A 17,004-nucleotide genomic window follows, 5' to 3' on the forward strand; every position below is an offset into this window, starting at 1 on the left:
TTGCGATCCGCACCCGTGGGTGTGTTTTCATCCCGCTTCTGGATATTCTCAAGCCCTTCACACTTTGAAGCCGTAGTTTCGGCTTCACATTTGTAACATACGCTGTACGGGCATCATTATATCATCGGCACTGCTTCATAGCACCTAGGTGTCTAGGATCATCCTCCTGGACGGAAATTAGATGCACATGTACGTCTTTGCATGTCTTTTGCGAACATTGACGTCGCCCTTCCTCCCGAGAGCACACGACATACGTTACAATCAGTCTTGCGGGCGACAGCGAAGTTGAACGAAGTCGAGCGGAAGTGGAGGATGATATTGCTCTCGCATTGTGGTTACTGCATTGTTGATTCATGGACTGAGTGGGTATCCTCTGGTCCTTTACGGCCGTCATGTAGGGCAGCGCATCGCTGATTCGTCTGCTCGTTTGCCTGCACCGTGCGCGAGGAACTGAACCCTCTCTACCATTCCCACAAGCACCTGCAGATCTCCACAGACGAACTAACCGGCCGGGGCAGACTATCATAGCACAGCCATGCAGCAATATGCTAGGCACCAAGTCGTCTCAAAGAGTACGCTGACCTTTGTTGGCTCGCTCGCACACGTACCGCGCCACCTCTAAGAACGAGCACCAATACTCACCACGCTTACAGGCACGCTCGCACATACGAGGCCACCGATTCGCAAATAACTCCTCAATGGAGGAGGAGCAGTGCTGATATACACCGCGATTCCACCGTCGTTGTGGTGGACCATCTGCGCTCGCCTGCCAGTCTTGGTGCCGGTTCCAACGTCAGCAGTGGAGGAGGTACATGTAGTGGTGGCTTGAGCCTTACCGAAAAGCAGCCTGTGCGAGCCGAACGAAGACCTGGTCATCAAAGACGATATGCACCCAAGACAAGAGCAGGCTGTTTAACGTGCAAGCAAGTCTCTACTTTCACTCCTTGTGCTCTACATCGCATCGCTATACGGGACTGAGCTGATTCTGTGTGCGATCGCACATTCGTTTGGCACACGCCGGGCAGGGGAATGGTCCTTTGCTGAACCTGACTGACTAATGTTCTTTCTGCAGAATACGGCGGGTCAGATGCGACGAGGAGAAGCCGTATTGTCGACGCTGTACAACCACTGGCAGGAAGTGCGACGGATACGCTTCGCCTTTCGAGGGGAACACCAGCAGCCCGGAGCCATTGGCTGCCGCATTGGTCAACGATGTGTCCTGCAATGCTCTTGAACGACGCACTTTCGACTACTTCCGCGCACGCACGGCACCTTGCGTGTCTGGATACTTCCACGACTCGGTATGGGACCGCATAGTGTTGCAACTCAGCTACTCAGAGCCTGCCGCTCGTCACGCTGTCAACGCCCTTGGAGCCCTTCATGAAGAGAGGAACCTTCGGAAGACAGCAACGCTGGAAGGTGTCAATGTGACCGTGCTGAAGAATGGCTTCCCACTTTCGCAGTACTCCAAGGCACTGAAGGGGATGCAAGGATTGCTGAAAACGCCTTCTGTGTGCCTCGACACGGTCTTGCTATGTTCACTGCTCTGTATACATTTTGAAGCTCTCAGAGAGGCCTTTGTACCGGCCTTGATGCATGTGGAGAACGCTATTCAGCTTTTGCACTCAAGCACGACATTTGATGCCAGGAAGGTTCACCCTAGCCTGGTAAGGGCGATTATGCGGATAGACCTGCAAGGTACAATGTATCTTGGGTCGAGAGTACCAGGACTGCCGTTCTACACAGCTGCTACGGACTCCATTCTACCGAATTCTTTCCACGACCTCACACATGCCCGAGACCTGGTCAATACCTGGACAAGCCGGATCTACCATTTTATGAGGACAGTCGCAGATGAATTCAAGTTCCGAGACCCGGGAAATGTTCCCCTCGAACAGATTGCGAAGGCTCAGGAAATGGAGCAGACCTTTCTACAGCTGGATCGTCTCCTATGGTCCTTCATGCACAAGCCCACAGTGAAGCTTACGGTCCGTGAGCAGCATGGTCTAGGAATGCTCCGCAGCCGCGTCAAGATCAACCGCATTCTTTCAGCAACCTGTCTCTACTGCGAAGCAACAATGTTTGACAATTACTTCGAGGACTTCGACGAAATCCTCACAATATGCATGTACATCCTGGCCAGTGACAACGCCGAACGGCGACTCTTCTCCGTCAGCCTAGACGAAGGGCTCATCCACCCCCTGTTCTTCATCGCTACCCATTGTCGCGACGGCCGCATCCGACACCAAGCTCTCGAACAACTTCGAAAACTTCCAGTCCGCAACGGCGTCTGGCACGCAGAAACCACGACACGTACGGCCGAAATCTGCGTTCGCTTCGAAGAAGCCCTCTGCGGTAAAGAAGTCGCCTTGCGCAGCGACATTCCCGAGTGGCGACGTGTCCATAGCGCAGGCTTCAACGGCTGGGATAATGATTCCGATCGACGACAGGTCAAGGTACATCTCAAAACCAGGCCGAACGGGCCAGATGGTGGTTGGCTGGATTCTGAGGCGTACATTGAGTGGCCAGTCGACAGTGTCCGTTTCAAGATCCTTTTCGGCTTGTTGATGAACACGCAGCTCCTCGGGGTATGCCCTACCGCCAAGGGAATTGCTCGCTATTTGCGAGGCAGATGAGCCCGAAGGCTTCAGTATGAGAATTAAGAAGTCGAGATTGCTTTCGTGGCCTTGAGATGATTCTGTATCATCGTGGAAAGTCGTTCGCTGTGATGGACGATGAAAAGCTTCAAGGCACCCACGAGCGTGGCTAGTGGTTCATGGCAGTTTCGGAGGCTATGTGAAAGTTCCAGCAACTGGACTCCTGGAAGAGCTTGCACACATATCTGACCAATATGGAACGATGATGACATGCCGCATTAAACGATTCCAGTCGGAACAACAATGCGAATTTTGCAAGCTCTTTACGGCCGCGTGCTCAACATGTCGACGTCGAAGCTGACATTCAAGCACCAGCCCTACGATGTCAAGGCCCTGGCAACCGACACACTGCTCCTCATCTCGACTAGTCTCAATATCACTTCTCCACGGCCCACTTGACGACATCAACCTATCTGACGCATCAGAGTACATCAACACCAACAACAAGGACACACAACCTCATCCACAACCATGACAGGGCAGGATCTCTACACAACGCTTGAATCTACGGCAACAGACTTCATAACCTCACTGTCGCCTGGCACAGCCGGTAGCAATAACCCAAATCCAGTACAGATCATGTCAAACATGTCCCCGGATTTTCGCAGCGACTTCGGTCATCGCTTCTTCGTCTCGACCAAACCACATCTCCAGGGTCGACACGGTGCCGAGCACTTCGTGAATCGCATGGCGTTCATGGCTGTGAAGCTGGAGACTTGGAAGATTGACACCACGGACGTTGTGGTGGATGAGCGGAAGAAGAGCGTTATGGTGAAAAGTGACTTCCACATGATAGTGAGGGGAGGGAAGGCTGTGGTAAATGAGATAGTGTTTCTGTTGGGGATGGATGAAAGCGGACAGGAAATCGTCAACGCGACTGAGTTTGTGGATGCTGAGGCTGCGTCGGAGATAGCGAGGTTGATGCAAGGCGGAGGGCAATGAAGCAGGATGGAGAGTAGCAAGTACAATTTACGCCACTGTGAAGTGTCCAGGAAGTGCAGAGCGATCAGGCTTATCAGGACAGAGTGCCTCAGTCATCAGACCCCCCGCTCGGCACATGAGTACTCCTTCTACAGCAGCAGCATCACCACAGTATGGAGCTGCATCATGTCGCCACTTCATAAGAAACCTAGTCGGAAAGCACGTTATCAACCACATTGCGTATACCAGAGGTCGGTGTTGCCGATCAACACAACGCCACTCTTACAACAGCAAACTTTCCATTCACCTCGAGATTGACGAGGGTCCAAGCGCCGCAGTCTTGGTGTGTGAGCACAAGATGGGATATCGTGATGGGAGTGCGACTTGCTTCGTCTACGACTGTACTTCCCACCTATTCCACTTCCTCTGCAGGCAGTGCGAGCTCCCACCGGTCTGCAGGGGCTGCAGTACCGTAACATATCGGCAGCGCAAGGTCTTCCACCGGAGATATCCATGGCCAGGCAGCGACTCGTTTGACTTGGAGACCATGTTTGAGGTTGCTGAAGAAGCAGACAAAGCTCCCACCAAAGCGCCGACGAGAGGGTCTGAGAAGGTGCCTAGACAGTATTAGCGCAACGTGAGTGAAATAGTGGCAACAGCAGCGCACAAAACGGATAATCTTGGGCATTGTTGGTTCAATCGTTTAAGCATCTCTTTCGCATGTCCAAATGATCATAGTCTACATTCCGGAAGTTCGTGACGTCTTCTGCTACAGGCAGCCGCGCGCAAGCACAGGGTATTTCCTCCTCTTGTGATAGGTCTAAACTCTTTTTTTCTATCGCTTCATAGCAGTTCCGTCAGATGCCGCTTCTATTGAGCTGCCGGAGCTGGCTGGCCAGCGGCTGGAGCACGGCCGCCACCAGGTTGCGTCCTGCGTCCCCTTCGCGATCGTTAGCCATCGTGTCTTTCTGGAAATATGACATGCACTTACATGATAGTCCTGCTGAAGAACGAAATGCCAATCATGAAAGCCCACGATGGAATCTGCGAGAAGCCCCAGATCACGTAGCCAGCTGGAATTGCAAGGTTGTACTTGGCGAGCGGGCCGTCAAAGGGATGCCAGAAGCCCCCATACGCCTCGGTCTCGAGGTACTTGTCCTGGAGGTGGATGGCGGCGATCTCCGGTGCGGTGACAGTGGTGCGGTTGAGCTTGATGGAGCGCACAGTCGAGGCGGGAGTCGACTGGTCTGCGAGTGGCTGTGGCAGTTGCATGTGAAGGAGCTGTGGTGGGCTGACTGCCCAGGCATGGCACAGTACTCCGCTAAAGGTAAGGTGGGTCAGCCTGAGTGTCTCAAGATAACGGGGCAGAAGCCATGAGCGTCCTGAGCAAGTCTCAGGCGTCTCCACAATGCTTCTATGCCTGGCCTTACTCAGTCTCGCAGTTCAACAGTCCGAGGTTCGGTGGGTTTGGCGAGGCTGCGACCAACGCTACGCTCTCGTTGAAAGCAGTCTCGGCCCTGTTGCACATGCCGAAGCACGTCTTGTTGCCGCCTGTGACGAAGACCTCCCATGTCTCGATGCCCGGTGTTGCGTGAGGCGAGCCTGGCTTGATGAGCTCTTGGAAGTTGTTCAGATCGACTCTGTGGACGTTGAGCTGTGCGATCTTGACGGCGCCCGAGGCGACTGGGTTGGGGATGGAGGCGGACTCGGTGGCGGAGGAGACTGCTGCTGCGACGGATCCGCTGGCCTTTGCGAACCAGCCTTTGGCCTGGTCAATCACGGAGTCGAGCATCGGGAACTGCTGTGCCGCTGCAAGCGGCAGCGCGAGGACGAGGGGAGAGGCGCGCATCGTGTGTATATAGTGTATAGATCGCGTATGATGTCCGGTGTGCGAGTCGTGTAATCTGGGATGCCGATCGCAGTGGTAGTGATGGTGGTGGTGTTTCGGTGGAAAATTGTCCAAGACGCGTCTCCTCGGTCGCGACTCGAGATTAAGGAGCTAAGCCGGGCGTTAGTGTCCAAGTCCTCTCTCAACGCCTTGCTCGGATCTCGGATCCATGGACGTACTGTAGAAGCAAACGATGTATGCTATCAACACAGGACGAAGATGAAATGTTCCAAGGCAGCACAGGAGGGGCACAAGCTCAACGTGACATGCAGGTGGACTTTGGAAGAGGCGACATGCATGGACTGACCCTGCAGCAAGAGAACCAGCTCGGGCCACGCTCCGTCGCTGCGGTCACCCAGCCTGCCATTGGCTGTAGCGGCAAGCAAGGGAAGATAACACTTGTGCACTATCTTGCTGTCGTCGTAGATCTTCGGCTTGGAGACGCTGTTGAACGCGTGGACAAGTAAAGAGCTGTGCTAGGTCTCACGAGATTGACCAGGCAGGCAGGCAATCAAATCATATGCTTTGAGAAGTACTTGAGCTGCTTACAGGTCCATCAATGTAGCATTAGGAAAATACCCTCGTCCCCATCCCCAAAAGCTAGGCCGCCAACACTTCATGGCCGTGAATCTCAGGATCCCCCGTGATATGATCAAAGCACGTTCCACAATGCTGCAACACCAAGCAGTGCCGCCATGCCTGAGGCACCGACGCCAGCATCCTGAGCAGCCATATTGGTTTTGGTGTTGTTCGGAAGAAAGGTCACCGGGGAATAAGGCGGCGTTGGCAAGAGGGTAGCACTGAGACCCACGGCTGTCGGACGAACGCCATGTGTACCGTTGGCCTTGTGTGGAAGCTTTGGCGCTGCTTGGCCATCCTGCGATGCACTCACGGTCGAGTTGTCGGTGTGAGTTTCACGTTGAGACGGTCCTTCAGCAAGGTTGCACGTCGTCAAGCAATGGACCGCTGCGTCGAGAGAGTCCATCGTGCCTGTTCTCGGGTATTTCTTGTTGCAGAATTTCTGTTTTGTGTCAGTAATGGTTGGCAGACGGTGAAAACGATACATACGCAGCACTCGCTGGAGACATCTGCCGAGAGCTGAGCCACGAGACATTGGTTCTCCCGGTTTTGTGCAAAACCCCACGCAGTGTTTCCGGTTCTCGACGTCGACGAAAGACTGGCCGGGAAACCTCGCACGGCACTTTTCCTGACTTCAGTGAGCGTTGAATCATTAGACGACAAGGACCGTTCATACCGCGCAACTCTGGTCGTCGGCTACCGAGAGTGTAGCCATGCTCGCGGCGAGGAAGAGAACGCAGAGCGCCATCCTCAACGCCATGTTGAAGATCTGCTTTTCTTTTGATGATGATGATGTTCTTATTGTTGTTGAGTTTATGTGTATATTCGGAAACATTCGAAAGAAATGTCGAGGGAACCACCACGTTCTCTACTTGCCTCTGTCAACAGCATTGTCACTACCGTTGTTGTATTATGCATCGATACTTCTTTCGTGATTGTCCTTGCCACGCGAAAAAGCATGGTTGGGGCAATCGCATGTGCACCTATATTATATTGGCCGACTCACATGGCCGCTGCCTCAAGGTACAGTGACTGGCCGTAGTGATGAAGGAACATTGTAGTCAGAAGCGAACATTCAACGAGGCAAGTCAGGACCATAGATCAGCAAACCTTCGTAATGCGTAATCGTAACATAATTACGTAATTCGTAATGGAAATAATACATCGTAATCGCAACGTAAAGGCCGTTAGGTAACAGAAATCCCCCGTAAACGTAATAGTAACGTAATATAAATTACGTTACTATTACTTAAAGTAATACTTAAAGTAATAAGTAATAGAAATATACTATATACATAACGTGCTTCACCACCGAGCGGGCCACACCACCGAGCGGGCTACTTTTGCCAAGAACTGTACCACTTCTACTTTAATTACGACGGTATCTTAATACGACGACATCCTATAGAATCGTTACTAGGAGGACAATTCCTCTTCAGATTCTTCGCTATCTAGCGAGTCTACTTAATAGGTACGTACGTTATGCCCCGACTCGCTATATCGCTTATAGCGTCGTAGCCTTAGTACTAGCCGAACACTATCTAGCGACTCTCTACTTACTTCCTACCTCCTAGTATCCTCTAGAGGTATTAATTACGACGCCTTATCGAAGGTTAGAGATCCTCTAGACTGAATATACTTACGCTTTTGTGCTTTCGGCTATATAAGGGCCTCGTTAGACTTGCGTAGCTTACTAATCTCGCTTCGTATAAGAGCTATCTAATACGCTATCTCTCTACTCCCTCTCTATTACCCTATTAAACGACCTTCCTCTTTCTACTACGCCTTTCTAAACCCGTAACGACGCTCTAAGACGTAATGACACCTATTATAAACCCTATCTCGTCGAAGTTATAGGTGTCCTAGTTAAGGATACTATACTTCTCTTTTATATTACGTATAAGGAAGAACTACTTCTCGATAACGTCTAGATCATCTATTAGGGCTCGCTAACGATCGTATCTACGTATTATACGAACCTTTAGCTTACGATACTACCTAATAAACCTATCTATCTAATTAAGACTAGCGGGCTTAAGACCCTTCTCTTATAGTAATAAATTAGCTATTACTCGTATACTAGCCTTTAATAGCGGGAAACTTCTAAGATCTTATTACGGCCGCTCCGTAAGTAAAGGATTCAAATCTGATCACGTGATCCCTAGTCACGTGACTCTGATGACTAAGCTCGGCCCGATGTCGACGCCCGACACCTCGGCCCTTAAGTATAGGCCTCGTTCTTAGACTCTCTTCTCTCTTTAGCTATCGACTTCGTTAATACTATACCCTTATACTCTCGTACTATAGTCTCGTAATACTTCGATAGCTTATATTAAGGACGCTACTATATTTAGCGCCGCTTAAGACTCTAGAAATCGCGACATTACGACTCCTCGAAATCCCCGACTTATACTAGCGTAAAAGTAGCGTAGTACTCTCTCTTCCTCCCTAGATTAAGACGCTAACAAGGCGTATTACTATATTATAGCTAGGCTATAGGGTACCGGTAGCCCTAGCGGCGGCGGCGGCGCGAATACTTAACGTATCGAGCGCCGCGCGCGACTAACTTAAAACTTAGAACTTTCTACGCGATCCGATTAGTATACCTAGTCCGACGACACCGTCCTACTAGATCCCTTTACTAAGTACGCTAATAAGGAACGCGCGGTTCTTAATAGGCTCCTAGAAGAGGAGGAAGGAGAGGATACCTAACCCGAAATTATAGACACTTTTAACCTTATAGTATTACTCTACGAGGGCGATATTATAGACCACCTCGATAAGAATAGGTTAATAAACAATACTCGTAAGGACTTTACTATTGACTATATAGACGACCGCGGTCGTACCGGGATATACCGTATCCTACTCGACTAACTACGGTTACTTAACGCGACTTAGTTTTACGACTACGTCTAGAACTAACTAGAGGCAATTACCTACGCCCTTCGTAAACTCGAGGCTAATCACCGCTAAGCTATTCTAGATAGGGCGGCGCTATATTAAGCTAACGAGCTAAATAAGAAGAAGTTCGAGGAAGTATATACCGAACTATAATATACGGAAAAGTATAAGTAGGAATATAAGTAGGACCTAGAACAAGCTAATAAGGACCTTATAAAGGCTAACTAGGACGTTACTAAGTATAGGAAGCAGGCTGATAACTAGTATAGCTCTACTAAGAGAGCCGAAAAGGAGGTCGATATATTTAAAGTTAAAGTCGCTAAACTAGAAACACTCGTACCGGACGACTCCGCCCCTACGACTACCGACGTAGTAGGGCTATAGTAGACTATCGCTACGCTTAAATAGGATCTTGAGGAAGCTAAGCGTAGCCGTACTACCGAGAAACCTAAGGAGCGTAGCGCCCGCTCCCTCTCCGAGTTACGAGGTCGACGCGGCGATAGACTAGCTAAAAAGCCCGCCGAATAACCCGCTACAAAGCCTACGCGGAAGTAACGTAAGGAGCGATTCGCTAATAACTCCTCTGACCCCGATTCCTCCGACTCGTCCTTAGACTCTAATTCCGATTTCGAAGAGCGTCCGCGCCGTAAGAGTAAGGGTAAGGACAAGAGATCGAGAAAGAGATAAGAGACTATTATCGTCGACGACGACGACTTCGAGACTATAGACAGTAGCGTAGATATCGTACGCTATAACCTAACTATAGTAGAAGACTTTAAGACGAGTTCCCGTATCGAAGTACCTAAGCCTAAATTCTTAGTAGAGAATATAGGTAGTAAAGACTCGCCGATACTTAATAAGTAGACTACTTAACTTAGTAATAAGCCTGCCGCTTCTATCTTTAAGGACGTGCTATCCGCCCTACGTTTCGTATAAGAAACTACTATAGGGTTAGTATACTCTATACTCCGTAACTATATTCTCTAGAAGATCGTCTTCTCTAAGGTTCCCTCCGCGAGCCGGCTATTTAAGAGCGTAAAGAAATGCCTACGTTTCCTAGACAAGAACTTCGGCGACTATAATCCCGAGGGTACCGCGCGTAATAATATAGACGCGCTTAAGATAGTAGAGAATAACAAGTTCTCCGAGTTCTATACTAAGTTCTAACGTAAGCGCGCCTAGCTCCTATAAGGCGCGAGCCGTAAGTACGAGGTTATCGAGCTTAAGAAGAAGCTAATCTTAAAGTACCGTAATCGACTAGTCGTACTACCTAACGCGAAGTCGGTTAAGGAGTGTTAAGATGTAGCATCTCAAAGGGAGTCAACAATCAGGAAGTGATCTGGCAGCCTGAGGCATCCACAATGACTCAGCTTGTAGGGAGATACCTTCTCTCCCCTTTAGCTTAGATAGACATCCAACACAATCAACATATTGGTTCCTGATATATTGCTGCATGCTCGTGCTATTAGTCAGTTGAAGATTGATCTCTTACTCCACTCCGCTGCCATCCACCCGTACCTGTTCAACAGGTTATGAGCCCGGGTTTGTGCAGGAATAAGAGCAACCTATATCAGTACAGGTTACTTGTATCCCTTGCTATCGTAGCAGAAAACATCTGGGAATCAGAAGTCTACCCCGTCTATCCTATCAAGGAGCTTAGTTCGATACTAAGTGATAGGTAACCCAGACAAGGACTCTGTGCGGCTTACTCAAAGCCAATACCTTGAAGATACTCTGTAGGCAGAACTGCATCGAGATACTATCAAGAAGGACTTCAAGTAAGTCATTTGAAGCTCTGCTAGGAGAGACAGACCTGTGTCCTAGCCCCGAGACCTCACACCGCTCCTTCTTTACTTTACCAAGCAGGCCTTGGTATCCACACCTACGAACTTTCCCATTCTACACCAGAAGCCTCAGCAGGATCTGAGCCACCACCTTGGAACATACACACCTTGTTTCATTACATCCAATTTATTATGGATTCATACCAAGAGAAGACAGAGGAGAAGGGAGGCAAAATCCCAATTCTTGGGAGGGACAATTGGAAGAGATGGTTCAACCTTCAGAGATACAAGATGGAGAGCCAATCAGCATTCTTTGCAATTGATGACCTAATGGAAGTGTCTTTTGACAACATCAAGGGCAAGACTCTGAAACTCCAAGAAGAGGCTACAACCAAAGAGATCCTCAATACGCCAACATGGACAAGACACAATGCAGTATGCAACTTCAGTATCCTTAGTAGGATCACAGAAGAAGATGAATTTGAGCTTGAGGGCTCATGTGAATCTGGAAGAGCTGCTGAGAAGTGGGTGTATCTCTGGAACAAGTATAGCCAGGTGCTACCAACCCATGCACATGAGCTCACAAAGCAATTTGTGACCTTTGAGATGAGTGAAGAGTTCACCATCAGATCTGCATGGACACACCTGGTTTCTCTTGGAAAAAGGATTGCTGATGTTGACCCAGAGGGTCAGCATTACAGGAAAGCTGATGTGAGGATGACCCAGCTCTTAAGCTCACTGCCACCTGACTACCATGTAGCCAGGGATACTATCATGGCTCAGCCAAAGATGGATCATGAAAGGACCTTAAAGATCCTTGAAGCTCAAGAAGCCAGGTTGGATCCCTCTAAGGCTGAGTATGGCATGGCAGCCACCTGGGTCAAGCCCTCAGGTCTAGCAAGACCACTCTCCTGCCTTCTCTGTGAGAAGGATCATCTGATCAAGGACTGCCCTAGTTTGCCTGAGGCAAGAAAGGTCCTTAGATCTCATTCCCAACCACCATCTTCCCAGAATACAACACATGTCAAGAAGAAGAGAACTCCACCACCCACTTCAAGGAGGACACCAAGAGAGAAGTCCTCTATGGAAGAACTTAAGAAAATGGTGAAGAAACTCAGCTCTGACATGCTGTCACTCCAGAAGAACCAGGCCCAGTCTTATACCTCTAAAGCAAAGAAGACTGGAAAAGGTTTCTCCGCCCAAGAGTCACCATGCAGCTCATCCCCAGAGACAATGTCTGATGATGATGAGTATGATGAAGTGGCTCACTCAACTGCAGAAGTCCAAGGCAAGTTCCCCTCGTCAGAGTGGTTACTTGACTCCTGTGCTTCATCCCATATGACTGACCAAAGCTGCCTCTTTAGATCTATGACTCCCTTGACAAGGAAGAAATGGATCAAAGTGGGAGGTGGGTTTTTATTGGCCACTCATATTGGGAATGCAGAGATGAGTGGGAGAGCTGGCAGAAAAGTTGTTTTGGAAGATGTCCTGCTTGTACCCAAGCTAGGAGTGAACCTGGTTTCATGGAACCAGTTTAGCAAGCAGTTTGGTGTGCAACCTCCATCATTTTCTCTTGTTTCCCCCTCTGGTGAGACTGTTGTCCAGACAAAGCTCCTTGGGGGGGTTCCATTCATTGATGAGATTTCTCCTCTCCTACAAGAACGGGCACATTACTCATCATGTGCACCACCAATGGAGAATGCCTTTGTGACTGCTCAATCAGAGACCGACCTGAAGCAGTGGGAGCTTTGGCATAGAAGATTTGCACACTTTGGGAAGAATTTGCTCCAGAATCTTCACAAGGTAACAGACTTGAAAGAACCCATTCCTATCCCTAAGGATGGCTTTCACCAGTGCAGAGTATGCTCAATAGCAAAGATGAAGAAGTACAAAGGCAAAGTTACAGAGAGAAGACCTGAAAGACTTGCCCTTGTATCTATTGACATATGTGGCCCACTACCAATCTCAAGACTAGGATTCAAATACTGGCTTGAGATTGTTGACAACTTCTCTAGGAAGAAGTGGACCTTTCCTCTTAGGAAAAGAGAAGATGCTCCAGTTGCTCTCCAGAACTGGAAGATCAAAGCAGAGAGGAAATCATCAGCGCAGCTGAAAGCAGTAAGACTTGACAATGCAAAAGAACTTATTGCATTAGTGAAGCAGTGGGAGAAGGATTTGGGGATTGGGCTCGAGCCGACTGAGGCATACAACTCTCTACAGAATGGACCAGTTGAGAGGTCAATACAAACCTCAGAGGACTCTATAAGGGCAATGCTTGAAGAGGCTAAAATGCCGGTTGAATTTTGGCCTGAAGCACTAGAGGCCCAAACTTATATGAGGAACAAACTGCCAAATGGCCCAGATTACGATGGGTTCAAGGTTTCACCAGATGAGGCTTTTGATGGTATCAAACCGACCATCAACCATTTGAAAGTTTGGGGATGCAAAGCTGTTGTCTATATGGACACAAGATCCCAACCTCAATGGGCAAGAAGTGACAAGCTAATGAATAGGGGTAAAGAAGCAGTGTTTATTGGGTATGTTGAAAACACAGCTAAAGCCTGGCTCTTTTGGGAACCAGACATGAGAGCTGTTAAACAACACACACATGCAGACTTCTTTGAGGACCAGCCTGGAGGTGATATGGGTCTCAATGTTCCAACATTGAATCTACCAAGCAGTGCACCAGCTAGGAAGCCCTTAGGAAGGCCGAGGAAGAACGTATCCTTAGGACAATCTACCCACCATTCAGGCGTCCATCAGAGCCCCCCCGAAATAGATCAGCCAATTGAGAGCCCTAAAGTCGCTCAGCCGAGAAAGCTGTTTGTGCAACTTCCCCAGCCTCCGGAGAACGTAGGGGAATTTCAGAAAATCGATCAGCCAATTGAGAGAAGCTCCCTAGATCCCCAGGAAATAGACGTTACTAGGTCACAAGTGACGGTCCCTAAATCATCCCTTGGAAAGAGAAAGGCTGACTATGATGTTGAGGGCTATGACATGAAACAGAAAGCCCCAAGATCCATGGTCCCTAAGCCCGAACTAACCACTGAAGTGGGAGAAGCAATGGACCTCTCAGAGAACCTTGCTGCTTTTCACCAAGCTTTCTTTGCAGCCATGCAATCAGTGGACAGTTCAATACCATGGGATAGCGAATTCCTGGAAGAAGTTGAGGAAATGGCCTTTGCAGCAACTGTAGAAGCCATTGCATACAAGCAAGAGGTCCCAATTCCAAAATCCTACAAGGATGCTGTGAATGACAAGAAATGGGGACATCTTTGGAAGGAAGCAATCCAAAAGGAACTAGATGCTCTACAGAGTAACAACACCTGGGAAAATTCTGTTCCACCAAAAGGAGCAAATCTGGTTACATCAAGATGGGTCTTTGATATTAAGAGAAGCATTAGTGGAGCTATTGAAAAGTTCAAGGCTAGACTAGTTGCAAGGGGCTTCTCACAGAAGTTTGGTGTTGACTTTATGGAGACATTTGCACCTACAGTAAGACAGGACACCCTTAGGGTGTTTATGGCTATTGTGTGTAAGAAGGATCTTCATCTTCACCAAGTGGATGTGAACAATGCATTCACAGAAAGCACCCTCCATGAAGACATCTTCATGTTACCACCACCAGGAGTTGAGCTTCCACCAAACATGGTGTTCAAAATCCTCAAAAGCTTGTATGGACTTAAGCAAGCAGCTAGAGATTGGAATCAACTCTGTGTGTCAAAGCTCAGAGAGATTGGATTCACACAGTCAGAAGTGGATCCATGCCTACTTATCCATAAGAAGAGGGAGATCATAATCCTTATACATGTGGATGACATTCCAATTGCTGCACCAAAGTTGACAGATGTTCTCTGGTTCAAAAGAGAACTTGGCAAGATCTTCAAGATCAAAGATCTAGGTGAACCTGAAAAGATCCTTGGCATGAGAGTCACAAGGGACAGGAAGAGAGGAATCCTGAAACTTGACCAAGGACACTTTGTTAGGGACAGCCTAGCCAAGATGGGAATGAACCATGAGAAGGCAGCACCTACACACTCACCCATGGACAGCTATGAGGCCCTCAAACCTTCAAGCCACATGGATGAGAGGTGTGACAAGGCAGAGTACCAGAGTATTAATGGTACTTGGATGTGGCCAGCAACAATCACAAGGCCAGACATTGCTTTTGCCCTAGGAAGGATGAGCTCATTTGTGAGTGACCCATCCACCTACCACATGAAGGCTTTGAAGAAGATCACTAGGTACCTAAGATCATACCCTGATCTAGGACTTCAGTTCTCAAAGTCTGGAAAAGGACACCTTATTGGATACTGTGATTCTGATTATGCAATGGACAAAGCAGACAGAGTCTCAATCCTTGGGTATGTCTTCTTCCTCTGTGGGGCACCAGTTTCTTGGATGAGCAAGAAGCAAAAGTCTGTAGCAACATCCACAATGGAGGCTGAATACATGGCTATGAATGCATGTGCGAAGCAGTCCCAATTCCTAGCTTCACTGCTGAGGGAAATGGATTGTCCAGAGTTAGTGGGAGACTGTTCCCATCAACCAAGAATCACTGGAAACCAGGAGACTGTATCAAATTTGAGACCAGTCCAATTAAGAGGTGACAATCAAGCTGCCCTCACCCTAGTGAAAGATGCACATGTTCATGACAAGTCGAAGCACATTGACATTGCCTATAACGCTGTTAGGAAACTTTGGTGGAGGAGGCTTATTGCTGTTGAGTACACCCCAACCTCTGAGATGGTTGCAGACGGGTTTACAAAACCAAAGACTGGTCCACACTTCCAGAGGTTTGTAAGCCAGCTGAACCTGTCATAAAAAGGTCCAAGTACTATTGACAGGAAGTGAGCAGACTGTAACCTCCCATACGAGATGAGTGGGAGTGTTAAGATGTAGCATCTCAAAGGGAGTCAACAATCAGGAAGTGATCTGGCAGCCTGAGGCATCCACAATGACTCAGCTTGTAGGGAGATACCTTCTCTCCCCTTTAGCTTAGATAGACATCCAACACAATCAACATATTGGTTCCTGATATATTGCTGCATGCTCGTGCTATTAGTCAGTTGAAGATTGATCTCTTACTCCACTCCGCTGCCATCCACCCGTACCTGTTCAACAAGGAGCTTACTTAGTAATACTACCGCCTAGAGAGCGAGCTAGCTTAACTTAAACACGACCTACTACGTACTAAGAACGACGAGAAGAAGGACAAGAAGACGACTATACCTAAGGGTAACGGTACGGTATCGGTACCTCCTATAGTAGGGTAGATTATACTACCGATACTCCCTTTAGATAACGGCGTACCTCTCGGCCGCTCTCCTTATACTAATTAGCCGCTCCCTCCGTAGAAGGACCGCCCTAATTAGTATACGAACCTTATATAACTTACTTAAGATTAGCGTACTTAGATTATTACTAGCGGTAGCTACCTACGCTACCGGGGTACCGGCTACGTCTTAGGCGCCGCCGGCTACCTACTTGACCTATACGAGCGTCCTAAGAAGAAGGCTAATAATAACGGCCTTACGGTTACTAAAGTACCGGCGGGAAATACCTAAGCTATTATTTAAGCGTAATAGATAATAGTCCGCCTTAGGAAGTCTTATACCCTTATAAACCTTATAAATATACCCGTACCGTATAGGCGTTTTCCTTATAAGCACGAGCGAGCACGCCCTCTTCTATAGAAGTAGATAAAGGACCCGAAGTCTCGTATTACTTTATAGTAGAGGGTAGGGCAAATAGAATATATATATATACCTTCCTTAATAATAGTACTAACTCTAAACTCGTAAACACTTCCTTTATATAAAAACATAAATTCCCGCTCTACGATATTAAGCCCTTTACGCTAGGCCTAGGTAATAGCTCCTAAGTACTAATAATTATTACTAAAGCTATAAACATTAAACTGAACCTTTAAGGCTATATTAAGACGGTCAAAACCCTAGTTACCGATAGCTACTATAATATAGTCCTATTACGGGTAGCCCGCGACCCCTTACTATAGCTACGTCGGCCCGGCTAAACCGCGGACCTTCCGTATCGGGTTAGCGCGGCTTAGCTTTACTTTATAACTTCGCCGCGCCTCGCGCTCCTCTTTCGTAGCTTCGTAGAACAATAACTATCTCGTTCGGACCCTATAGTACGCGCGCCCTTATAGTTTGTTCTACTACCCTACCTAGATCGCGGATCTAGGTAAGGGACGCGTAATAATAGGAATAGATAGAACCGTAGAACTCGAGAACGCGTAGAGTCGTAT

General features: G+C 48.3%; 4 protein-coding genes across 4 annotated transcripts; 2 read left to right on the top strand and 2 right to left on the bottom strand.

Moving 5' to 3' along the window:
- Positions 1–654: 654 nt before the first annotated feature.
- Positions 655–2,636, top strand: CLAFUR5_00930 (Transcription regulator lscL; the record flags this gene model as incomplete). The annotated part of the gene is made up of 2 exons (XM_047900078.1): positions 655–917; positions 1,073–2,636. Coding segments are annotated over 2 exons (1,827 nt in total), but the record flags the coding sequence as incomplete, so codon positions are not given.
- A 492-nt stretch (positions 2,637–3,128) lies between these two features.
- Positions 3,129–3,599, top strand: CLAFUR5_00931 (uncharacterized protein; the record flags this gene model as incomplete). Its single annotated transcript, XM_047900079.1, has 1 exon — positions 3,129–3,599. The coding sequence occupies one exon, from the start codon at positions 3,129–3,131 to the stop codon at positions 3,597–3,599; it is 471 nt and encodes a 156-aa protein (XP_047755966.1).
- Positions 3,600–4,448: 849 nt separating this feature from the next.
- CLAFUR5_00932 (uncharacterized protein) lies at positions 4,449–5,427 on the bottom strand (the record flags this gene model as incomplete). Its single annotated transcript, XM_047900080.1, has 3 exons — positions 4,449–4,518; positions 4,570–4,899; positions 5,009–5,427. The coding sequence occupies 3 exons, from the start codon at positions 5,425–5,427 to the stop codon at positions 4,449–4,451; spliced, it is 819 nt and encodes a 272-aa protein (XP_047755963.1).
- A 691-nt stretch (positions 5,428–6,118) lies between these two features.
- CLAFUR5_00933 (uncharacterized protein) lies at positions 6,119–7,005 on the bottom strand (the record flags this gene model as incomplete). Its single annotated transcript, XM_047900081.1, has 3 exons — positions 6,119–6,487; positions 6,722–6,913; positions 6,970–7,005. 3 exons carry the CDS (start codon positions 7,003–7,005, stop codon positions 6,119–6,121), a joined length of 597 nt encoding a protein of 198 aa, XP_047755964.1.
- Positions 7,006–17,004: the final 9,999 nt, after the last annotated feature.

Source organism: Fulvia fulva, chromosome 1 (assembly GCF_020509005.1).
Source record: "Fulvia fulva chromosome 1, complete sequence".
Lineage (NCBI taxonomy): Eukaryota > Fungi > Ascomycota > Dothideomycetes > Mycosphaerellales > Mycosphaerellaceae > Fulvia > Fulvia fulva.